This window comes from Oncorhynchus gorbuscha, linkage group LG03 (genome assembly GCF_021184085.1).
Source record: "Oncorhynchus gorbuscha isolate QuinsamMale2020 ecotype Even-year linkage group LG03, OgorEven_v1.0, whole genome shotgun sequence".
Classification (NCBI taxonomy): domain Eukaryota; kingdom Metazoa; phylum Chordata; class Actinopteri; order Salmoniformes; family Salmonidae; genus Oncorhynchus; species Oncorhynchus gorbuscha.
In genome coordinates, this window is record NC_060175.1 from 9,672,386 (window position 1) to 9,697,851 (window position 25,466).

General features: G+C 41.9%; 1 protein-coding gene across 2 annotated transcripts; it reads left to right on the forward strand.

Moving 5' to 3' along the window:
• Positions 1-6,002: 6,002 nt before the first annotated feature.
• Positions 6,003-24,639, forward strand: LOC124025526 (nicolin-1-like). Of its 2 annotated transcripts, XM_046338915.1 has the most exons (8): positions 6,003-6,246; positions 6,423-6,508; positions 15,535-15,680; positions 17,327-17,500; positions 18,335-18,448; positions 18,649-18,717; positions 23,203-23,307; positions 23,546-24,639. In XM_046338915.1, the coding sequence occupies exons 3-8, from the start codon at positions 15,549-15,551 to the stop codon at positions 23,585-23,587; spliced, it is 636 nt and encodes a 211-aa protein (XP_046194871.1). In that variant the 5' UTR covers positions 6,003-6,246; positions 6,423-6,508; positions 15,535-15,548; the 3' UTR covers positions 23,588-24,639. The 2 variants fall into 2 exon arrangements, with proteins under 2 accessions (XP_046194871.1, XP_046194875.1); XM_046338919.1 differs by lacking the exons at positions 6,003-6,246; positions 6,423-6,508 and having other exon boundaries at positions 15,141-15,680.
• The last annotated feature ends 827 nt before the right edge of the window (positions 24,640-25,466 follow it).

The window sequence follows — 25,466 nt, forward strand, 5'->3', positions numbered from 1 at the left end:
CTATACTATACTGTACTATACTATATTGTACTATACTGTACAGTACTATACTATAATATACTGTACTATGCTGTACTGTATTATACTGTACTCTACTGTACTATACCATACTATACTATATTGTACTATCTTGTACTGTATTATACTGTACTATACTGTACTATCCCATACTCTACTATATTGTACTATACCATACAATACTGTACTGTACTGTACTGTACTGTACTGTACTGTACTGGACTGGACTGGACTTGACTATACTGTACTATACTATACTATACTATACTATAGTGTACTATACTATGCTGTACTACACTGTACTGTACTCTATTATACTGTACTGTACTGTAATATACTGTACAATACCATACTGTACTATACTGTACTGTACTATAATGTACTGTACTGTATTATATTGTACTATACCATACTATACTATACAATACTATACTGTATTATACTGTACAGTACTGTACTATACTGTACTATACTATAGTATACTGTACTATGCTGCACTGTATTATAATGTACTATATTGTGCAATACCATACTGTACTATACTGTACTGTACTATAATGTACTGTACTGTATTATATAGTACTCTACTGTACTATACTATACTGTACTATACTATATTGTACTATACTGTACAGTACTATACTATAATATACTGTACTATGCTGTACTGTATTATACTGTACTCTACTGTACTATACCATACTATACTATATTGTACTATCCTGTACTGTATTATACTGTACTATACTGTACTATCCCATACTCTACTATATTGTACTATACCATACTGTACTGTACTGGACTGGACTGGACTGGACTGGACTGGACTGGACTTGACTATACTGTACTATACTATACTATAGTGTACTATACTATACTGTACTACACTGTACTGTACTCTATTATACTGTACTGTACTGTAATATACTGTACAATACCATACTGTACTATACTGTACTGTACTATAATGTACTGTACTGTATTATATTGTACTCTACTGTACTATACTATACTGTACTATACTATATAGTACTATACTGTACAGTACTATACTATAATATACTGTACTATGCTGTACTGTATTATACTGTACTCTACTGTACTATACCGTACTATACTATATTATACTATCCTGTACTGTATTATACTGTACTATACTGTACTATACCGTACTCTACTATATTGTAGTATACCATACTATACTATACAATACTATACTGTATTATACTGTACAGTACTGTACTATACTGTACTATACTATAGTATACTGTACTATGCTGCACTGTATTATAATGTACTATACTATACTATACCATACTGTACTATACTACACTACACTGTGTTTTTAAACTGCGAGCAGGTGATGCATCTGCAGCAGCACCTCACACTGTACTATACTATACTGTACTATAGTGTACTATAATATAGTGTACTATAGTGTACTATACAATACTATACTATGTCAATGGTAAATAATGTGCCAGTGCCAGTGGACTCAGCTGTACAAGGAGTAGCATAGTTACGGTAGCCGGGGAACAGCAGTCGTACCAGATGAGTTATTAAGACTTTCTGAGTTGTACCAACAGTCTTTCAGATCATCAGTTGGCCTGAATCTGGGCTAGAGTCTCCGAGCACCTTGGTCTGTAATACAAACAACATCCAAATTCAGAAGTGTGTCTGATTAAAAATATAATCAAACAAGAAAGTAAATCTGACACCGTCAAGAAAAATCGAATCATTTTCAATTTCCGGGTGTTTTTGGGCCGATTTACCTGGGATTATAGGCATTACATGAACAGTTGACATAGCCTTAAGTATCAGTGGAACATCTGGTGTGAGGGCTGGTGATGGTCTCAGTCTGCCTGTATCTAAAGATAGACCAGTCTGCTGACTGCTGTATCCGTGCTGTAGTCTCAATACATATTGGCCCTTATTTGTACTGTTACAAGTAGTCTCCAAACACCGACCTTGTCTCTATGTAATCTCCAAACACTGACCTTGTCTCTATGTAATCTCCAAACACCGACCTTGTCTCTATGTAATCTCCAAACACCGACCTTGTCTCTATGTAATCTCCAAACACCGACCTTGTCTCTATGTAATCTCCAAACACCGACCTTGTCTCTATGTAATCTCCAAACACCGACCTTGTCTCTATGTAATCTCCAAACACCGACCTTGTCTCTATGTAATCTCCAAACACCGACCTTGTCTCTATGTAATCTCCAAACACCGACCTTGTCTCTATGTAATCTCCAAACACCGACCTTGTCTCTATGTAATCTCCAAACACCGACCTTGTCTCTATGTAATCTCCAAACACCGACCTTGTCTCTATGTAATCTCCAAACACCGACCTTGTCTCTATGTAATCTCCAAACACCGACCTTGTCTCTATGTAATCTCCAAACACCGACCTTGTCTCTATGTAATCTCCAAACACCGACCTTGTCTCTATGTAATCTCCAAACACCGACCTTGTCTCTATGTAATCTCCAAACACCGACCTTGTCTCTATGTAATCCCCAAACACCGACCTTGTCTCTATGTAATCCCCAAACACCGACCTTGTCTCTATGTAATCTCCAAACACCGACCTTGTCTCTATGTAGTCTCCAAGCATCTGTAAACCAACATCATCAGCATTCGTCAGGCTTTGCCAGGGGGTTATTGCAATTCTCCAACCATGTCTAACATCTGTTTGATTTAGGAAGAGTGCATCTCTCTCACACAAGACACACTGGTAAAGGTCAACTGAAGGCAATGACGGTCGAGCTTGAGAGAGCAGAGGAAAACAGATAATGCACAATGCACCGTAACCAGGGCTGGGGTTCCATTTTAATAATTCAGCCAATTCAGGAAGTGAAATTCACACTTCAATTCCAATTTTGATCAATGCTTCTCTATGAGAGTTTTTTGTTTTGTTTGTTGACGGGATTAAAATTGATTTCGATCCTAGCCCTGACCGTAACCAAATCAAACGTATATCTCCTTGTTCCGTTCAAAGTGATCCTGTCTTAACACAGATGACGAGAGGCTCAGTTTGTGCTGCTATACGGTACCTCAAAATGAGTCTTCAGTACACTTTGAAATGACCTACATAAAATATGCTGAATTTTCTTTGCCACACAAAAAGCTATCTATTATTCATAGACTGTGCCTCATCTTAAACTGTATGTGTGTGTGTGTGTGTGTGTGTGTGTGTGTGTGTGTGTGTGTGTGTGTGTGTGTGTGTGTGTGTGTGTGTGTGTGTGTGTGTGTGTGTGTGTGTGTGTGTGTGTGTGTGTGTGTGTGTGTGTGTGTGTGTGTGTGTGTGTGTGTGTGTGTGTAACAAGTGCACAATATCTAGAACAAAAGTAAGTCTTGTCCTGTTTTAGGAATGTTTTCCATATCCATATGATACACCTGCTGTAAACACAATGGCTTCAATGGTTTCAAGTTCCTTGATGTCCACATCACCAACAAACTATCACGGTCCATGCACACCAAGACAGTCGTGAAGAGGGTTGTGAAGACAGGTGTGAAGAGGGCACGATAACACCTTTTCCCCTTCAGGAGACTGCAAAGATCTGCAAGGACTTGCAACATGGCTCATATAGAGAGGTTTGCTACAATATAATTAGTTGAAGTGATTATAGAATGGCAGTAACTATTGTCGATTGCAATTAAGGCAATGCGGAAATACAGATATTTAAAACTTGGGCTCATCAAGTAATTCAAAATAGGCCAATCAAGGTCAGGAGTACAGAAGCCAGAAACCAGGAGATTTTACAATAATTTCTCATTTCGAGACATCTCTTGAAGACTATAAATTCAAATTTCTTACTTTTCCTATTTAATAAAATATTTAATAAAAATATACATATGATGGAAATGTGTGTTCTGTCTTCCAACCCCTCCGATATACACATATACAGTACACACACTGTACTGGTGCTTCTGATATACAGCCAAGTTACCATTACACTGTACTGGTGCTTCTGATATACAGCCAAGTTACCATTACACTGTACTGGTGCTTCTGATATACAGCCAAGTTACCATTACACTGTACTGGTACCTCTGGTACCTCTCATAAATAGCCAAGTTACCATTACTCTGTACTGGTGCTTCTGATATACAGCCAAGTTACCATTACACTGTACTGGTACCTCTGGTACCTCTCATAAATAGCCAAGTTACCATTACTCTGTACTGGTACCTCTAATATATAGCCAAGTTACCATTACACTGTACTGGTACCTCTGGTACCTCTGATATATAGCCAAATTACCATTACACTGTACTGGTACCTCTAATATATAGCCAAGTTACCATTACACTGTACTGGTACCTCTGATATATAGCCAAGTTACCATTACACTGTACTGGTACCTCTAATAAATAGCCAAGTTACCATTACACTGTACTGGTACCTCTCATATATAGCCAAGTTACCATTACACTGGTACCTCTAATATATAGCCAAGTTACCATTCTGGTACTGGTCTCATAAATAGTACCTCTAATATATAGCCAAGTTACCATTACACTGTACTGGTACCTCTCATAAATAGCCAAGTTACCATTACACTGTACCGGTACCTCTGGTACCTCTCATAAATAGCCAAGTTACCATTACACTGTACTGGTACCTCTGGTACCTCTCATATATAGCCAAGTTACCATTACTCATTGTCTATTCATGATTACTTTACTTTAACATGGTAATACTTGTCTATTGTTTAGCTATTTCTTTTCTCTCTATATTGTTGGGAAGGGTCCAGAAGTAAGCATTTCACTGTTAGTCAACACCTGTTGTTTACGAAACATGTGACAAATACAATTTGATTTGACAAACAAACACACAGTTTGGTCATTCCTCTGAGGTGTCCCTCTCAGCGGGTGTTCCTAGCAGGGTTGTGTTCAGCATCACAGGGAAGTGAACCTCTCTCTCTCCTCCCTTCCTCTCTCTTTCTCCCTCCCTTCCTCTCTCTTTCTCTCTTTCTCTCCCTCTCTCTCTCTAGGGGTGCTCTGCTAGGCCCTCTCCTATCACCATACATCCCCTGCTCTGCTTGGCTTTGTTCTGCCTGTTGTAAAACACACTGTGATCTGCTGCCTACTTTGATGACAGAGAAAGAGGAGAGGAGAGCCAGGAGAGACTGAGAGTCTAGAGAAGAGAAGAGAGAGAGAGAGAGGGGAATGAGGAGAGGTTGTCCTGTCCATGCTGCTGAGGCATAAATGTGTGGCTCTAAGATAAAACGGGTAGCTAGGCCCAGAAGACATCCCTCAGCTTTCACCATCTGGGAAGTATTGTTGTTTTACTGTAGTTAAGGTTCCAAGGTTCCAAGGTTCCAAGGTATTAAAGAAAGACCTGTTTTTGAAATGCTCCCCTCTGAACAATAAACGACATGCATGACCAGAATGTATGATAGTGTACCATCAGAGAGAGAGAGAGAGAGAGAGAGAGAGAGAGAGAGAGAGATAGAGAGAGAGAGAGAGAGAGAGAGAGAGAGAGGAGAGAGAGAGAGAGAGAGAGAACCACATCGAAACAAACTGAATTCAAACCATGGAGCAATGCTGCCCCCTACCTGTGCTATCTGGGCGCTCTTCTAAATACACAGTGCATCAATTTCATATTTCCTTCACTCACAGTATAGCCTAATCAACCCCTAAACTGGCTCTAATTTCTAAGCAAGTGCTATAGATAAATGCTAGGGAAGATGAAAGCCCACTGCTGATTGCTTCAGTTTCACACCTGTTACACCTACATCTAGTCTCTAGTTATTACCAACCCAAGATGGAGCTCTGCAGGGCCATTTATCTGTATTTGTATTGAAACCATGGGTGATCAGATATCATTGGCACGTCATGGATACATTTTGCAGTCTCAACTTTGCGATTGATTTAGCCAATTGTGGTGACGTCATCCCATAATCTCCGTTTTTTGTTGTTGCTGTGACGCTGTTCCTTTAAATATCTGGTGTCGCCATAGTTACACATTCAGGAAATGGTAAATTCATTGGCAGCGCTCCCACTGCTAGGCCTACGGCGACGTCTAGAACTGTTTTTACAGTAATTTAGCCGTCTGTAACCGAGGGGAAAACAGTGCACACACAACACAGTAAACTAGGACATCGATATCTAGCAACCTTTGCTGTTCTATATTGACATCCGAGGGGAAGGAAAACGGTCCAACTGGTTGCTAGCTTGGTGGTTAGCTAGCTACCGCTAACTCTACAATCAGCGGTGAGTAGCTAACGTTAGCTAGCTTGCTAGCGTATTTAGCTAACGTTAGCTGGCTTGTCAGCTTTCTTTACAGTCGCCATTTTTTCCTCCCAACCTGTCCCACCCAATAATGATTTATTTGATTGAGCTCAATTCAGTGATCATTGCAATCTGCGTGTTACATAACTGTCTTTTAGCTTTGCTGCAGCCACACACAGACGGGGATAGTTCGCTGTCCAAGGTGCTGAAGTTGATCATATTTGCGTTGCAGCCATAAACCAAGGTTAGTGTTGTATGCTTTTCATAAAACCATCAAAATATAAATATCAGTTGAGTTTGGTGATGTTTGAAAAAATGGTGTTATATTTTACTAGGATCCACATTAGCCGACGCCAATGGCACAGCTCGTCTTACTAGGGTCTGACACAGCACAAAATACACTAAGACTACAATTTACATATATTTAGAAGACTAAGTTACACGTACAGGACAGTACATACACACAACAATAGGTCACATAATGTCCATGCTGCTGATATGTTATGTTATATTTGAAACCGGGTTTGCTGGACATCACTTTGACCATCTGGGAAGAATGGAGTTTTTACTGAACTAGACAATGTTCTGGTCAAGGGACTGGGAAAAGGACCTGGTGGCATATCTGTCCCTATCTACAACCATTGAATCTATATGTTTTGACCATGCAATCATGTACATGAACTAGACAATGTTCTGGAGAGAGGGGACTGGGAAAAGGCCCCTGGTGGCACATCTGTCAAACTATCTACAACCATTGAATCTATATGTTTTGACCATGCAATCACATGTACATGAACTAGACTAAATGTTCTGGCGGGACTGGGAAAAGGCCCCTGGTGGCATATCTGTCCCTATCTACAACCATTGAATCTATATGTTTTGACCAATGCAATCATGTACATGAACTAGACAATGTTCTGGTCCATGGGGACTGGGAAAAGGCCCTGGTGGCATTTGTCCCTATCTACAACCATTGAATCTATATGTTTTGACCATGCAATCATGTACATGAACTAGACAATGTTCTGGTCCCGGGACTGGGAAAAGGCCCCTGGTGGCATATCTGTCCCTATCTACAACCATTGAATCTATATGTTTTGACCATGCAATCATGTACATGAACTAGACAATGTTCTGGTGACCCGAGGGGACTGGGAAAAGGCCCCTGGTGGCATATCTGTCCCTATCTACAACCATTGAATCTATATGTTTTGACCATGCAATCATGTACATGAACTAGACAATGTTCTGGTCCCGGGGACTGGGAAAAGGCCCCTGGTGGCATATCTGTCCCTATCTACAACCATTGAATCTATGTTTTGACCATGTTTCATGTACATGAACTAGACAATGTTCTGGTCCCAAGGGACTGGGAAAAGGCCCCTGGTTGGCATATCTGTCCCTATCTACAACCATTGAATCTATGTTTTGACCATGCAATCATGTACATGAACTAGACAATGTTCTGGTCTGGGACTGGGAAAAGGCCCCTGGTGGCATATCTGTCCCTATCTACAACCATTGAATCTATGTTTTGACCATGCAATCATGTACATGAACTAGACAATGTTCTGGTCCCAAGGGACTGGGAAAAGGCCCCTGGTGGCATATCTGTCCCTATCTACAACCATTGAATCTATATGTTTTGACCATGCAATCATGTACATGAACTAGACAATGTTCTGGTCCCGGGGACTGGGAAAAGGCCCCTGGTGGCATATCTGTCCCTATCTACAACCATTGAATCTATATGTTTTGACCATGCAATCATGTACATGAACTAGACAATGTTCTGGTCCCGGGGACTGGGAAAAGGCCCCTGGTGGCATATCTGTCCCTATCTACAACCATTGAATCTATGTTTTGACCATGCAATCATGTACATGAACTAGACAATGTTCTGGTCCCGGGACTGGGAAAAGGCCCCTGGTGGCATATCTGTCCCTATCTACAACCATTGAATCTATGTTTTGACCATGCAATCATGTACATGAACTAGACAATGTTCTGGTCCGGGGACTGGGAAAAGGCCCCTGGTGGCATATCTGTCCCTATCTACAACCATTGAATCTATATGTTTTGACCATGCAATCATGTACATGAACTAGACAATGTTCTGGTCCCGGGGACTGGGAAAAGGCCCCTGGTGGCATATCTGTCCCTATCTACAACCATTGAATCTATATGTTTTGACCATGCAATCATGTACATGAACTAGACAATGTTCTGGTCCCGGGGACTGGGAAAAGGCCCCTGGTGGCATATCTGTCCCTATCTACAACCATTGAATCTATATGTTTTGACCATGCAATCATGTACATGAACTAGACAATGTTCTGGTCCGGGGGACTGGGAAAAGGCCCCTGGTGGCATATCTGTCCCTATCTACAACCATTGAATCTATGTTTTGACCATGCAATCATGTACATGAACTAGACAATGTTCTGGTCCCGGGACTGGGAAAAGGCCCCTGGTGGCATATCTGTCCCTATCTACAACCATTGAATCTATGTTTTGACCATGCAATCATGTACATGAACTAGACAATGTTCTGGTCCCGGGGACTGGGAAAAGGCCCCTGGTGGCATATCTGTCCCTATCTACAACCATTGAATCTATGTTTTGACCATGCAATCATGTACATGAACTAGACAATGTTCTGGTCCCGGGGACTGGGAAAAGGCCCCTGGTGGCATATCTGTCCCTATCTACAACCATTGAATCTATATGTTTTGACCATGACAGTTTACAATCTTAGGTAACACCAAGTAATTTAGTCTCCTCAAATTGTTCAACAGCCACATCATTCATTACCAGATTCAACTGAGGTCTAGATATTAGGCAATGATTTGTACCAGAAACAATGCTCTTAGTTTTAGAGATGTTCAGGACCAGTTTATTACTGGCCATCCATTCTAAAAACTGATTGCAACTCTTTATTTAGGGTTACAGTGACTTCACTAGCTGTGATAGGGTTGAATCATTTACATAAATAGACAGGCTTGCTTTATTTTAATGCCAGTGGCAGGTCATTGGTAAAAATAGAAAGGAGTAGAGGGCCTAGAGAGCTACGATACACCCCACTCTACATGTTTAACATTAGAGAAGCTTCCATTAAAGAAAACCCTCTCTCAGTTCTATTAGATAGATACTGTAGCTCTGAATCCATGATATGGCAGAGGTTGAAAAGCCATAACACATGAGTTTTCTCAATAACAATTTATGGTCAATAATATCAAAGGCTGCACTGAAATCTAACAGTACAGCTCCCACAATCTTGTTATTATCAATTTCTTTCAACCAATCATCAGTCATTTGTGTCAGTGCAGTACATGTTGAGTGCCCTTCTCTATAATTGTGCTGAAAGTCTGTTGTTAATTTGTTTACAGAGAAATAGCATTGTATTTGGTCAAACACCATTTTTTCCCCCCAACAGTTTGCTTGGAGCTGGCAGCAAGCTGATTGGTCGGCTGTTAGAACCAGTAAAGGCCACTTTACCACATTTATCTTTTTAGTAGAATGACTTTGGCTTCCTCCAGGCCTGAGGACAAAGACTTTCCTCTAGGCTCAGATTGAAAGATATGACAGACAGGAGTGGCTATAGAGTCAGCTACCCTTCTCAGTAGCTTTCCATCTAAGTTGTCAATGCCAGGAGGTTTTGTCTTTATTGATCAATAACAACCATGTTTCCACCTCTCCCACACTAACTTTACAATTCAAACATTACTTTACTAACTTTAAAATTCAAACATATAATTTGAATGATTATTTTGCTATGCATGAATACGACGGCTCACTGTTCGTTGTTGGCATTTCCTGCCTCCGTTTGCCCACTTTGCCAGTGAAGTAATCATTCAAATAATTGGCAACATCAACTGGTTCTGTGTTGAATAAGCCAACTGATTTGATGAAAGATGGAAATGGAGTTGGAATTTGTCTTTCTGCCCAATAATTTCAGTCAAAGTACTCAAGTGTTTTTCCCATCATTCTTTATATCATTGATCTTGGCTTCTTAATACCTGTTTGTTTGTTCTTTTTGTTCAGTTTAGTCTCATAATTTCTCAATTTGCAGTTAGTCAGCCAGTCAGATGTGCAGCCAGACTTATTAGCTACTTTCTGTTGCCCCCCCCATCTCTTTCAACCACACCGTGTTTCAGTTCTTCATCAATCCATGGAGCCTCAACAGTTCTAACAGTCAGTTTCTTAACAGGTGTATGTTTGTCAATAATTGGAAGTAGCACTTCAATAAATGAATAATGTGCAGCGTCTGGACGCTCCTCATTGATCACATCAGACCAACAATCATTTTTAACATCATCCTTATAAGAGTCACTTCAAGATCTCTTATACTCTATTTTAGGCCCAGCTTCGGAAAACTTTGGCTTTCCTGGATATAGCCACTATATTGTGATCACTGCATCCAATGGGTTCAGCTTAAGAACAAGGCTGTAAAAATGTGATCAATACATGTAGATGATCTTGTTCCTGTAGTGTTTGTAAACACCCTGGTAGGTTGATTAATAACCTAAACCAGATTACAGGCGCTGGTTACAGTGAGAAGCTTCCTCTTGAGCAGACAGCTTGATGAAAACCAGTCAATATTCAGGTCCCCCAAGAAAGTAGACCTCTCTGTTTACATCAAATACATCACATGCACTATCATGCATTTCACTCATATTATTTAGATACTGTCTGTTAACACCCCCAAATAATAGGCTTTAGATGAGGCCTGTGAACCTGCAACCACAACACTTCAATAACACTCGACATAAGAGCTTCTCTGCATAACAGAGAAATGGCTCTGAATGTATGTACGTATATATATATATATATATAATATATATACACAGCAACACCTCCCCCATAAATATTTCTGTCTCTTCTATTGTAGTTATATCCTTCTATTGCTACTGCTGTATTATCTAAGTGAGTCTCAGAAATGGTTCATATATTATCTGAGATTTCATGAAGCCTTTTTCAAAAGCGACATTCACAGAGTGGACAAAACATTAGGAACACCTGCTCTTTCCATGACGCAGACTGACCAGGTGATATTGGGAATGTGTTATTAGTGTTTTATAAACATATTATTATCATTATTTAACCCTTTCCTGGGTAGTATATCAAAGTTAGACATAATATGGAAAAGTACAAACAAAGAAGTGTGTGTGTGTGTGTGTGTGTGTGTGTGTGTGTGTGTGTGTGTGTGTGTGTGTGTGTGTGTGTGTGTGTGTGTGTGTGTGTGTGTGTGTGTGTGTGTGTGTGTGTGTGTGTGTGTGTGTGTGTGTGTGTGTGTGTGCGCGCTGCGGGGTTGAAGCTACGAACCCATAGGCTATGCCCTCTCATCACCGCAAGGCTTTTTGGGAGGGTGGGCAATGAGCCTGTCATAGCAGATGTAAGCATGATTCTCCTGCTCAATCATCACATGATATGTCCTGATTTATCCGGAATTCAATTATTATTATATATTTTTTTAAATGACATTTATCCAAATAGAAACAGATCTGGTTTCCCAGAAATCATCTTAGGGCTAAGTTCATCCTTAGAACTTTCGTAGGAGCATCATTAAATCTCATAAATTGTTTCCTGAATCCATCATTATTAACGTTGCACTTGACAACGGTGGTAATCCTCAGACCACCTCCAGAACAGTTAACTTGACTTGGGTGGTAAACTAGCACCACCCTCAGACCACCTCCAGAACAGTTAACTTGACAGGGGTGGTAATCTAGCGCCACCCTCAGACCACCTCCAGAACAGTTAATTTGACAGGGGTGGTAATCTAGCGCCACCCTCAGACCACCTCCAGAACAGTTAATTTGACAGGGGTGGTAATCTGCCACCCTCAGACCACCTCCAGAACAGTTAATTTGACAGGGGTGGTAATCTAGCGCCACCCTCAGACCACCTCCAGAACAGTTAACTTGACAGGGGTGGTAATCTAGTGCCACCCTCAGACCACCTCCAGAACAGTTAACTTGACAGGGGTGGTAAATTGATTTGAGGGGTGGTAATAGACCACCTTAGAACAGTTAAGGGGTGCCACCCTCAGACCACCTCCAGAACAATTTGACAGGGGTTGACCCAGACCACCTCTAGAACAGTTAATTTGACGGGTGGTAATCTAGCGCCACCCTTGACCACCTCCAGAACAGTTAACTTGACAGGGGTGGTAATCTAGCGCCACCCTCAGACCACCTCCAGAACAGTTAATTTGACAGGGGTGAGAATCTAGCGCCACCCTCAGACCACCTCCAGAACAGTTAATTTGACAGGGGTGATAATCTAGCGCCACCCTCAGACCACCTCCAGAACAGTTAATTTGACAGGGGTGGGGCCACCCTCAGACCACCTCCAGAACAGTTAATTTGACAGGGGTGGTAATCTAGCGCCACCCTTAGACCACCTCTAGAACAGTTAATTTGACGGGTGGTAATCTAGCGCCACCCTCAGACCACCTCCAGAACAGTTAATTTGACAGGGGTGGTAATCTAGCGCCACCCTCAGACCACCTCCAGAACAGTTAATTTGACAGGGGTGGTAATCAGCGCCACCCTCAGACCACCTCCAGAACAGTTAATTTGACAGGGGTGGTAATCTAGCGCCACCCTCAGACCACCTCCAGAACAGGTAATTTGACAGGGGTGGTAAATTTGAATTTGAAATGATACTATGAGGTTAACGTGCAGACTGTCAGCTCTAATTTGAGGATATTTTCATCCATGTCGGGCAAAACGTTTAGAAATTACAACACTTTTTGTACATAGTCCCCCCCCCCATTTAAGGCCGTTTTAGAGGACAAAAAAGTATTGGGACAAATTCACTTATGCGGATTGAAGTAGTGAAAAGTATTTGGTCCCATATTCCTGCAATGGTTACATCAAGCTTGAGCAAACTTGTTGGAATCATTTGCTGTTTGTTGTGGTTGTGTTTCAGATGATTTTGTGCCCAATAGTAATGAATGGTGAAGTATTTATTGTATCGTTTTGGAGTCACTGTTACTGTAAATAAGAAAATAATATGTTTCTAAAAACTTCTACATTAATGTGGATGCTACCATGATTACAGATCATCCCTAAACATTGTGCATCGATGACGAGTGAGAAAGTTACAGACACACAAATATCATACCCCCCAAAAATGCTAACCTCCCCTGTCCCAAACACAAAATCCTGGGGTGTAGGAACCATTAGGAACCAAACGGAGCCAAACTTGGAGGGACCTACGTACCTTGAATTTATCCAATAGAAACTCTCACTTTCGTCGCAAAACATTTTCATTACAGTGTTCGACTAATGAATACACCCATGATTTCCCTGTTTTTATAGCTTGTCCTCCTCATCACATCCCAGATTTATATTGTAGCTAATTCAGGGAGGCCAGGTTCAGTGACAGTCGACCACCTTTAGCCGTAACGCCAAGAGATCCACACCTCTTGATGAGGTCGCTAGGTGTTGGATAAAGGTCTCTGTAGGATGTTGCTTGAATCTGCTGCTGAGTATTAAGACGAGTGTCAACGCTGTTCCCTGTACTGATCACATCCCTAATCTTTCAACAGGAGTATTAAGACGAGTGTCAACGCTGTTCCCTGTACTGATCACATCCCTAATCTTTCAACAGGAGTATTAAGACGAGTGTCAACGCTGTTCCCTGTACTGATCACATCCCTAATCTTTCAACAGGAGTATTAAGACGAGTGTCAACGCTGTTCCCTGTACTGATCACATCCCTAATCTTTCAACAGGAGTATTAAGACGAGTGTCAACGCTGTTCCCTGTACTGATCACATCCCTAATCTTTCAACAGGAGTATTAAGACGAGTGTCAACGCTGTTCCCTGTACTGATCACATCCCTAATCTTTCAACAGGAGTATTAAGACGAGTGTCAACGCTGTTCCCTGTGCTGATCACATCCCTAATCTTTCAACAGGAGTATTAAGACGAGTGTCAACGCTGTTCCCTGTACTGATCACATCCCTAATCTTTCAACAGGAGTATTAAGACGAGTGTCAACGCTGTTCCCTGTACTGATCACATCCCTAATCTTTCAACAGGAGTATTAAGACGAGTGTCAACGCTGTTCCCTGTACTGATCACATCCCTAATCTTTCAACAGGAGTATTAAGACGAGTGTCAACGCTGTTCCCTGTACTGATCACATCCCTAATCTTTCAACAGGAGTATTAAGACGAGTGTCAACGCTGTTCCCTGTACTGATCACATCCCTAATCTTTCAACAGGAGTATTAAGACGAGTGTCAACGCTGTTCCCTGTACTGATCACATCCCTAATCTTTCAACAGGAGTATTAAGACGAGTGTCAACGCTGTTCCCTGTACTGATCACATCCCTAATCTTTCAACAGGAGTATTAAGACGAGTGTCAACGCTGTTCCCTGTACTGATCACATCCCTAATCTTTCAACAGGAGTATTAAGACGAGTGTCAACGCTGTTCCCTGTACTGATCACATCCCTAATCTTTCAACCGAGTGTCAACGCTGTTCCCTGTGCTGATCACATCCCTAATCTTTCAACAGGAGTATTATTCAACGCTGTTCCCTGTGCTGATCACATCCCTAATCTTTCAACAGGAGTATTAAGACGAGTGTCAACGCTGTTCCCTGTACTGATCACATCCCTAATCTTTCAACAGGAGTATTAAGACGAGTGTCAACGCTGTTCCCTGTACTGATCACATCCCTAATCTTTCAACAGGAGTATTAAGACGAGTGTCAACGCTGTTCCCTGTACTGATCACATCCCTAATCTTTCAACAGGAGTATTAAGACGAGTGTCAACGCTGTTCCCTGTACTGATCACATCCCTAATCTTTCAACAGGAGTATTAAGACGAGTGTCAACGCTGTTCCCACTGATCACATCCCTAATCTTTCAACAGGAGTATTAAGACGAGTGTCAACGCTGTTCCCTGTACTGATCACATCCCTAATCTTTCAACAGGAGTATTAAGACGAGTGTCAACGCTGTTCCCTGTACTGATCACATCCCTAATCTTTCAACAGGAGTATTAAGACGAGTGTCAACGCTGTTCCCTGTACTGATCACATCCCTAATCTTTCAACAGGAGTATTAAGACGAGTGTCAACGCTGTTCCCTGTACTGATCACATCCCTAATCTTTCAACAGGAGTATTAAGACGAGTGTCAACGCTGTTCCCTGTACTGATCACATCCCTAATCTTTCAACAGGAGTATTAAGACGAGTGTCAACGCTGTTCCCTGTACTGATCACATCCCTAATCTTTCAACAGGAGTAGCTAGTAATATGAGCGTAAACACTGTCCCTTGTACTGTGAAGCCTACTGTCACCTTGCAGATTGGAGATGCTGAGACGGATTCATCTCGTCCCGGTGTCTATGTCATAGACGTTACACTTCCTATAGGACAGACTGTCAACGTGAGTCAATAAAACCTGACGGTCATTTGACTATTTTTTTATATATTTTTTTATACACTGTGTTTTCCTCCACACACTTGGTCAAATGACAGGTAGGCTATGTGAAGTAGGCTATTTTCCTTTCAAACTGAGTCACTTCCAAATCTTTTCTGGAGCTCAAAGTGGCTTCCTTCGGTGCCGGGCTTTTCTACAACTTTCAAGCTAGACATCATTGCAACTCAACCATTGTCCACATGCTGTAACATACAGCACCAGTAAAGAGTTTGGACACACACTCATTCCAGGGTTTTTCCATATTTTTACTTTTTTCCTACATAAAACTACGACATGAAAACTATGAAATAACACATAGGGAATCATGTAGTAGCCAAAAAGTGTGAAACAAATCTAAATATATTTTATATTTGAGATTCTTCAAAGTAGCCACCCTTTGCCTTGATTACAACTTTGCACACTCTTTGCATTCTCTCAACCAGCTTTATGAGGTAGTCACCTGGAATGCATTTCAATTAACAGGAGTGCCTTGTTAAAAGTACATTTGTGGAATTTATTTCCATAAACTGTTTGAGCCAATCAGTTGTGTTGTGTCAAGATAGCCCTATCTTCTGTATACCACCCCTATTTGGTAAAATACCAAGTCCATATTATGGCAAGAACAGCTCCAAAGAGAAACAACAATCCATCATTACTTTAATACATGATGGTCAGTCAATCTAGAGAATTTCAAGAACTTTGAAAGTTTCTTCAAGTGCAGTCGCAAAAACCATCAAGCGCTATGATGGCTCTTATGAGGACCGCCACAGGAAAGGAAGATCCAGATTTACCTCTGCTGCAGAGGATAAGTTCATTAGAGTTACCAGCCTCAGAAAAATTAGCCCAAATAAATGCTTCTTCACAGAGTTTGGGTAACAGACACATCTCAACATCAACTGATCAGAGGAGACTGTGTGAATCAGGCCTTCATGGTCGAATTGCTGCAAAGAAACCACTACTAAAGGACACCAATAAGAAGAAGAGACTTGCTTGGGCCAAGAAACACGAGCAATGGACATTAGACCGGTGGAAATCTGTTCTTTGGTCTGATGAGTCCAAATTTGACATGTATTGAAAATTCAAGGCACACTTAACCAGCATTTCTACCACAGCATTCTGCAGTGATACGCCATCCCATCTGGTTTGTGCTTAGTGGGACTATCATTTGTTTTTCAACAGGACAATGACCCAACACACCTCCAGGCTGTGTAAGGGCTATTTGACCAAGAAGGAGAGTGATGGAGTGCTGCATCAGATGACCTGGCCTCCACAGTCACCTGACCTCAATCGAGTTGAGATGGTTGGGATGAGTTGAACTACAGAGTGAAGGAAAAGCAGCCAACAAGTGCTCCGCATATGTGGGAACTCCTCCAAGACTGTTGGAAAAGCATTCCAGGTGAACCTGGTTGAGAGAATACCAAGAGTGTGCAACGCTGTCATCAAGGAAAAGGGTGACTGATTCCATATGTGTTATTTCATAGTTGTGATGTCTTCAATATTATTCTACAATGTAGAAAATATTAAAACATTAAGAAAAACCTTGGAATGAGTAGGTGTGTTAAAGTTTTTTTTTCTGGTACTGTATATATAATCTGTGTCTTATTCACTTCTAGATCCAGGAGATCTCCTTTAAGAACTACTACACAGCATACGTGTCTGTGCGTCTACTGAGGAGAGATGGGGAGGGGGCTGCTAAATGGGCCACATGTCTGAGGAACCACTGTCTGATGCCCAGCCCACATACTGAAGAGGGTTCACAAGACTACTGCTCTGTCTACCGACAACAGGTTAGGAGAGAGAGGGGGGGTGAGAGAGAGAGGGGATGAGGGAGAGAGAGAAGGGGTGAGGGAGGGAGAGATAGAGGGTGAGGGAGAGAGGGTGAGGGAGAGAGAGAAGGGGTGAGGGAGGAGAGAGAGGGGGGGGTGAGAGAGAGAGGGGATGAGGGAGAGAGAGATAGAGGGTGAGGGAGAGAGGGTGAGGGAGAGAGAGAAGGGGTGAGGGAGGGAGAGAGAGCGGGGGTGAGGGAGAGAGAGCGGGGGTGAGGGAGAGAGAGAGGGGGTGAGGGAGAGAGAGGGAGGGGGGTGAGGGAGAGAGAGGGTGAGGGAGAGAGGCTGAAGGGAGAGAGAGAGAGGGTAAGGGAGAGAGGGTGAGGGAGAGAGAGAGGGTGAGGGAGAGAGAGGTGATAGGGTGTGGGGGGGGGGTAGTTTAATTATAAAAGGTGTTAAAGGTCATATAGTATGGAAAGAGGAAGGGTGAAGAACTATAGCAGGACAGGTCAAGACATTAGGAGGTTCTGATTCTGATGAAGGCTTTACTTGTACTGTACATCAGGCTAAAATATTCATCACCAAATGCTCCTGAGCCATTTCATATGGAATCTTAAGAAACCTTGCTGTGATGTGAGTAACACAAAGCCAATGCATTCACATTCTGTAAATGTATCTTTTTTTTTTTTTTTTTTAAAGCATCACAGCTCAGGTTTGCTTAGTTTTTGGTAAGCTGATCTTGGAGGTAAACCAAATTTATAGTTTGGCTTAATTCAAGTAGCAATGAAGCTCATTTAGATAATTTGTGGAAGTCGTATTTCCTGATTTGTTCAGTATGTGTGTTATGGTTGTTAGATGCTGATTGAACCAGACAATGTGACTTCAGTGAGACTGATCCTACGACAGCCGTCATCAGCCTGGCTGAATTTCAGCGTGGAGGACATCAAAATACACCCCTGTTTAAACGAGGTAAGTCACTTAAAAATGTATAGAGGGGTTGTACTGTATGATCAAATAGAAAGAAACCACAATCATTGTGCCTCTGATCACCAGGCCTGCAGCATAACTGGATAAGGTTGGGGGTGTTTACCTGAGTAGTGGAGTTGAGAAACACTGCCAATTAAGATATTTCCACGATTTTAAAGTGCATTCATTCACTCTTCTTCCAGGATTCAGAGTGGGACATTCCTGATTGGTTGTCAGACCTCACACAGGTGGACCAACTGTGTGATTTACAGGTAAGGCTCTTATCAGCCAGTTGGTTCTACTGAAGAGAACCATCAGCCCTTATAGACTGTATTCCAGTGTTCAGTATCATTTTAAGGATCCCCTTAGGGATCCCTCGTAGTCCAGTATCATTTCTCTCTTCATTTCTCTCTTAGGGATCCCTCGTAGTCCAGTATCATTTCCCTCTTAGGGATCCCTCGTAGTCCAGTATCATTTCCCCCTTAGGGATCCCTGGTAGTCCAGTATCATTTCTCTCTTAGGGATCCCATTTCTTAGGGTAGTCCAGTATCATTTCCCCTTAGGGATCCCTCGTAGTCCAGTATCATTTCCCCCTTAGGGATCCCTCGTAGTCCAGTATCATTTCCCTCTTAGGGATCCCTCAGTATCATTTCCCCCTTAGGGAGTAGTCCAGTATCATTTCCCCCTTAGGGATCCCCGTAGTCAGTATCATTTCCCCCTTAGGGATCCCTCGTAGTCCAGTATCATTTCTCCCTTAGGGATCCCTCGTAGTCCAGTATCATTTCCCCTTAGGGATCCCTCGTAGTCCAGTATCATTTCCCTCTTAGGGATCCCTCGTAGTCCAGTATCATTTCCCCTTAGGGATCCCTCGTAGTCCAGTATCATTTTCCTCTTAGGGATCCCTCCAGGTCATCTATAAGTCTTTGCTAGGTAAAGCCCTGCCTTATCTCAGCTCACTGGTCACCATAGCAGCACCCACCTGTAGCACGCGCTCCAGCAGGTATATTTCACTGGTCACCCCCAAAGTCAATTCCTACTTTGGCCACCTTTCCTTCCAGTTCTCTGCTGCCAATGACTGCAGTGAATTGCAAAAATCAATGAAGCCGGAGACGTATATCTCCCTCACTAACTTTAAGCATTAGCTTTCAGAGCATCTCATAGATCACTGCACCTGTACATAGCCCATCTGTAAATAGCCCATCCAACTACCTCATCCCCATAGTGCTATTTCTTTTGCTCCTTTGCACCCCAGTATCTCTACTTGCACATTCATCTTCTGCACATCTATCACTCCAGTGTTTAATTGCTCATTTGTAATTATTTTGCCACTATGGCCTATTTATTGCCTTACCTCCCTAATCTTACTACATTTGCGCATACTGTACATACACTTTTCTATTGTGTTAATGACTGTACATGTGTTTATGTGTAAAACTGTGTTGTTGTTTTTGTTGCACTGCTTTGCTTTATCTTGGCCAGGTCGCAGTTGTAAATGAGAACTTGTTCTCAACTGGCCTACCTGGTTAAAGAAAGGTGAAATCAATAAATTGCGTCTCAGTGTAGGCAGCAGCCTCTTCTGAGTTAGTGATTGCCATAGTCTCTGAGTTAGTGATTGCCATAGTCTCTGAGTTAGTGTTTGCCATAGTCTCTGAGTTAGTGATTGCCATAGTCTCTGAGTTAGTGATTGCCATAGTCTCTGAGTTAGTGATTGCCATATTCTCTGAGTTAGTGATTGCCATAGTCTCTGAGTTAGTGATTGCCACAGTCTCTGAGTTAGTGATTGCCACAGTCTCTGAGTTAGTGATTGCCATAGTCTCTGAGTTAGTGATTGCCATAGTCTCTGAGTTAGTGATTGCCATAGTCTCTGAGTTAGTGATTGCCACAGTCTCTGAGTTAGTGATTGCCACAGTCTCTGAGTTAGTGATTGCCATAGTCTCTGAGTTAGTGATTGCCATATTCTCTGAGTTAGTGATTGCCATAGTCTCTGAGTTAGTGATTGCCACAGTCTCTGAGTTAGTGATTGCCACAGTCTCTGAGTTAGTGATTGCCATAGTCTCTGAGTTAGTGATTGCCATAGTCTCTGAGTTAGTGATTGCCATAGTCTCTGAGTTAGTGATTGCCACAGTCTCTGAGTTAGTGATTGCCACAGTCTCTGAGTTAGTGATTGCCATAGTCTCTGAGTTAGTGATTGCCACAGTCTCTGAGTTAGTGATTGCCATAGTCTCTGAGTTAGTGATTGCCATAGTCTCTGAGTTAGTGATTGCCATAGTCTCTGAGTTAGTGATTGCCATAGTCTCTGAGTTAGTGATTGCCATAGTCTCTGAGTTAGTGATTGCCATAGTCTCTGAGTTAGTGATTGCCATAGTCTCTGAGTTAGTGATTGCCATAGTCTCTGAGTTAGTGATTGCCATAGTCTCTGAGTTAGTGATTGCCATAGTCTCTGAGTTAGTGATTGCCATAGTCTCTGAGTTAGTGATTGCCATAGTCTCTGAGTTAGTGATTGCCATAGTCTCTGAGTTAGTGATTGCCATAGTCTCTGAGTTAGTGATTGCCATAGTCTCTGAGTTAGTGATTGCCACAGTCTCTGAGAGTGCCACAGTGATTGCCATAGTCTCTGAGTTAGTGATTGCCATAGTCTCTGAGTTAGTGATTGCCATAGTCTCTGAGTTAGTGATTGCCATAGTCTCTGAGTTAGTGATTGCCATAGTCTCTGAGTTAGTGATTTAGTCTCTGAGTTAGTGATTGCCATAGTCTCTGAGTTAGTGATTGCCATAGTCTCTGAGTTAGTGATTGCAGTCTCTGAGTTAGTGATTGCCACAGTCTCTGAGTTAGTCTCTGAGTTAGTGATTGCCATAGTCTCTGAGTTAGTGATTGCCACAGTCTCTGAGTTAGTGATTGCCACAGTCTCTGAGTTAGTGATTGCCATAGTCTCTGAGTTAGTGATTGCCATAGTCTCTGAGTTAGTGATTGCCATAGTCTCTGAGTTAGTGATTGCCATAGTCTCTGAGTTAGTGATTGCCATAGTCTCTGAGTTAGTGATTGCCATAGTCTCTGAGTTAGTGATTGAGTCTCTGAGTTAGTGATTGCCACAGTCTCTGAGTTAGTGATTGCCATAGTCTCTGAGTTAGTGATTGCCATAGTCTCTGAGTTAGTGATTGCCATAGTCTCTGAGTTAGTGATTGCCATAGTCTCTGAGTTAGTGATTGCCATAGTCTCTGAGTTAGTGATTGCCATAGTCTCTGAGTTAGTGATTGCCATAGTCTCTGAGTTAGTGATTGCCATAGTCTCTGAGTTAGTGATTGCCATAGTCTCTGAGTTAGTGATTGCCATAGTCTCTGAGTTAGTGATTGCCACAGTCTCTGAGTTAGTGATTGAGTCTCTGAGTTAGTGATTGCCACAGTCTCTGAGTTAGTGATTGCCATAGTCTCTGAGTTAGTGATTGCCATAGTCTCTGAGTTAGTGATTGCCATAGTCTCTGAGTTAGTGATTGCCATAGTCTCTGAGTTAGTTAGTGATTGATTGCCATAGTCTCTGAGTTAGTGATTGCCATAGTCTCTGAGTTAGTGATTGCCATAGTCTCTGAGTTAGTGATTGCCATAGTCTCTGAGTTAGTGATTGCCATAGTCTCTGAGTTAGTGATTGCCATAGTCTCTGAGTTAGTGATTGCCATAGTCTCTGAGTTAGTGATTGCCACAGTCTCTGAGTTAGTGATTGCCACAGTCTCTGAGTTAGTGATTGCCATAGTCTCTGAGTTAGTGATTGCCATAGTCTCTGAGTTAGTGATTGCCACAGTCTCTGAGTTAGTGATTGCCACAGTCTCTGAGTTAGTGATTGCCACAGTCTCTGAGTTAGTGATTGCCATAGTCTCTGAGTTAGTGATTGCCATAGTCTCTGAGTTAGTGATTGCCACAGTCTCTGAGTTAGTGATTGCCATAGTCTCTGAGTTAGTGATTGCCATAGTCTCTGAGTTAGTGATTGCCATAGTCTCTGAGTTAGTGATTGCCATAGTCTCTGAGTTAGTGATTGCCATAGTCTCTGAGTTAGTGATTGCCATAGTCTCTGAGTTAGTGATTGCCATAGTCTCTGCTCCTGGAGCTTCTCTTGGAGTCAACGGGCTGAGAATATCAAGTCTGAAGTTCCTCTGCCGGGTTGAAATCCACTGTTCTTTGGGATAGGAGTCTGTTTATCCTGCGGTGGCAAGAAGGGGAACGCGCTGTAGTTACCACTGTCCAACCTGTCCCCTTTCGTGAAGATGGTGACGATGACGGCATCTTTCAGTTCACTGGGGAGATCTTCATGACTTCATCATTCCAAATCCTGCCCATAAGGGAGTGCAGGGGCTCTATTAGGCATTGTCCTCCACACACAAAAACGGTCTTCTTCTGGGAGACGTTCTCTGTCTTACTGGTCAAAGACCTTTTATAAAAACACATCATAAAAGAGAATATGGAAACACAGTATTTATTATGTTGTTGTGTTTCTAGGGTCATCCAGATCCTCAGACGAACACGGATAGCCATCTCCCTGGTCAATTACCTTTAGAAAAACACTAACCCCTTTATACAACATGGCTACATAAAAGAGAAAATAATATCCGTTACAATATTTTTGTTTTATTGTATCTCTAGGGTCTTCCAGATCCTCAGACGAACACGGATAGCCATCTTCCTGGTCAATTACCTTTAGAAAAACACTAACCCCTTTATACAACATGGCTACATAAAAGTTACAATATTTTTGTTTTGTTGTGTCTCTAGGGTCTTCCAGATCCTCAGACGGTATCTTGCAGTATTCAGCAGATGTGGGCGTTAACAGAGGTCATGCAGACCAATCAGACCACTGCTTCCATAGGCCGCTTCGATGTAAGACGTGTTCGTATTGGAGTCAAACGTACACATCACTTTTCCCTGAGGTTGTGGGAGAGAAAGATCTAGAAAGTAAAGAAGGACCTGTAATGCTTCACCACTTTGTTTGTATTGGTTAAACAATGTTTCAATCCAAACATCTCTGCGTTAGTATCCTGGACCCATTCCATTTTGTTTTCAGCTCGTTTACGGTCGACTCGTTTAATTTTCATTCTTCTTCTGTGTTTCTGGGCAGGTTGATGGCTGCTACGATATCAACTTGTTGTCCTTCACTTAACAAGGAATTGACTGGAGGTTAATTTTACATGGTGTTGGTAAAATGTGAAGATCACCATTGTTATCTCTCCCAAAGTGTATTTGATTAATTGCCTGACGATGTTATATTTAAGTTTTCTGAAAAGTATGTATATTTATTTGTGAAACACTGTCAACTTTTTAAATGTTTTTACATTTACATTTACATTTAAGTCATTTAGCAGACGCTCTTATCCAGAGCGACTTATTTTTGTGTGTTTTTTTTTAACACCTAGGCCACCTTTGCCACTAATGATTGTATCTTTGTTTATTATACAAGTCCAATAGAAGTGAGATGCATGGTGGCCTTCAGCCAGATGAGGACAGTAGTGCTTCTTGAATGAGACCAAGGAGCCACTGTTAACTAACTATCTGAGATGTGGATGTATCATACTGGCTGGGGTTCTAGGTGGTTTGCAGCCTCCAATTCTCTTTTTTTTTTTCGATAAAAAAAATACATTTTAAAAAGTGACCTTTTTATTTAACTCGGCAAGTCAGTTATTCTTATTTACAATGACGGCCAACCCCGGCCAAACCCAAACCGGGATGACACTGGGACTCCCGATCACGGCCGGTTGTGATACAGCCAGGAATCTAACCAGGGTCTGTAGTGACGCCTCTAGCACTGAGTTCCAGTCCCTTAGACCGCTGCGCCACTCTGGAGGATAGGATATAGCATGCTGGCTGGGGTTCTGTCTACAATTCTCTTATTGTAAGTTATTCATGAATAATTATGCATGTCTCATTTCCCTTCAATGGAAACAATTTACATCAACGTTGTACTGATGAAAGAAGTGGAGGAATCGTTATGCTATGTATTAGTGGCAGGAATCGTTATGCTATGTATTAGTGGCTTTATGAGATGACATCATACATGCTCTTATAGCAAGTCATTCATTCAACACATAGGCTCTGTTATTATATCCCAGTGATATTCCTGTATCCTGCAAGCAACCAACTGTTAGAGCGTTAGGGCGGTCTTTGACGGAAATAAAATATTCATATTATTAATTAAATAAATGGCAATTCCAAAAAGCAAAGTTCAAAAGATTCTCTTTTTTTCCTCCAATCGGAATCGCCACCCAGGGGGTAAGAGGGAGAGATTGACTCAGAGGGGATTTACACCAAAAATGGCCACCTATCCTCGACATAGTACACTACTTTTGACCAGAGCCTTATGGGTTCTGGTCCAAAGAAGTGCACTATGTAGGGAAATATAGTACCATTTGGGACACATGCGTAGACTGATGTAGGGCTTGACTTTTCTCTCTAATAGACGGCAATCTCTCTCCCAACTGCTGGTAATATATCAAGTAGAAAACTCTCTCCTCTGTTTTTGTGTTTTTTCGACTGATGACCTTTAGAGAAAGTAGAAATCTCTTGAAGACACCCCATACAGTGCACCTCTTTCAACCAGGGCCTTTATCTATCCAGGGTGTTTCAGTGGCAGTATCTATGACATTTTGGAGGCCCCTGTTCTGCAGTCTGTCTGTCCTGGACATAAAATATTGGAGGTCCCTGTTCTGCAGTCTGTCTGTCCTGGACATAAAATATTGGAGATCCCTGTTCTGCAGTCTTTCTGTTCTGGATATAAAATATTGGAGGTCTGTTCTGCAGTCTTTCTGTTCTGGATATAAAATATTGGAGGTCTGTTCTGCAGTCTCTCTGTCCTGGATATAAAATATTGGAGGTCTGTGTTCTGCAGTCTCTCTGTCCTGGATATAAAATATTGGAGGTCCCTGTTCTGCAGTCTCTCTGTTCTGGATATAAAATATTGGAGATCCCTGTTCCGCAGTCTCTCTGTCCTGGATATAAAATATTGGAGGTCTGTGTTCTGCAGTCTCTCTGTTCTGGATGTAAAA

Excerpts from the sequence above, each read along its gene's own strand:
- LOC124025526 (XM_046338915.1), top strand. The coding sequence starts at position 15,549 with ATGAGCGTAAACACTGTCCCTTGTACTGTGAAGCCTACTGTCACCTTG. Across the intron at positions 15,681-17,326 it reads CTATAGGACAGACTGTCAAC|ATCCAGGAGATCTCCTTTAA; the intron begins GTGAGTCAATAA and ends ATTCACTTCTAG. Across the intron at positions 17,501-18,334 it reads GCTCTGTCTACCGACAACAG|ATGCTGATTGAACCAGACAA; the intron begins GTTAGGAGAGAG and ends TATGGTTGTTAG.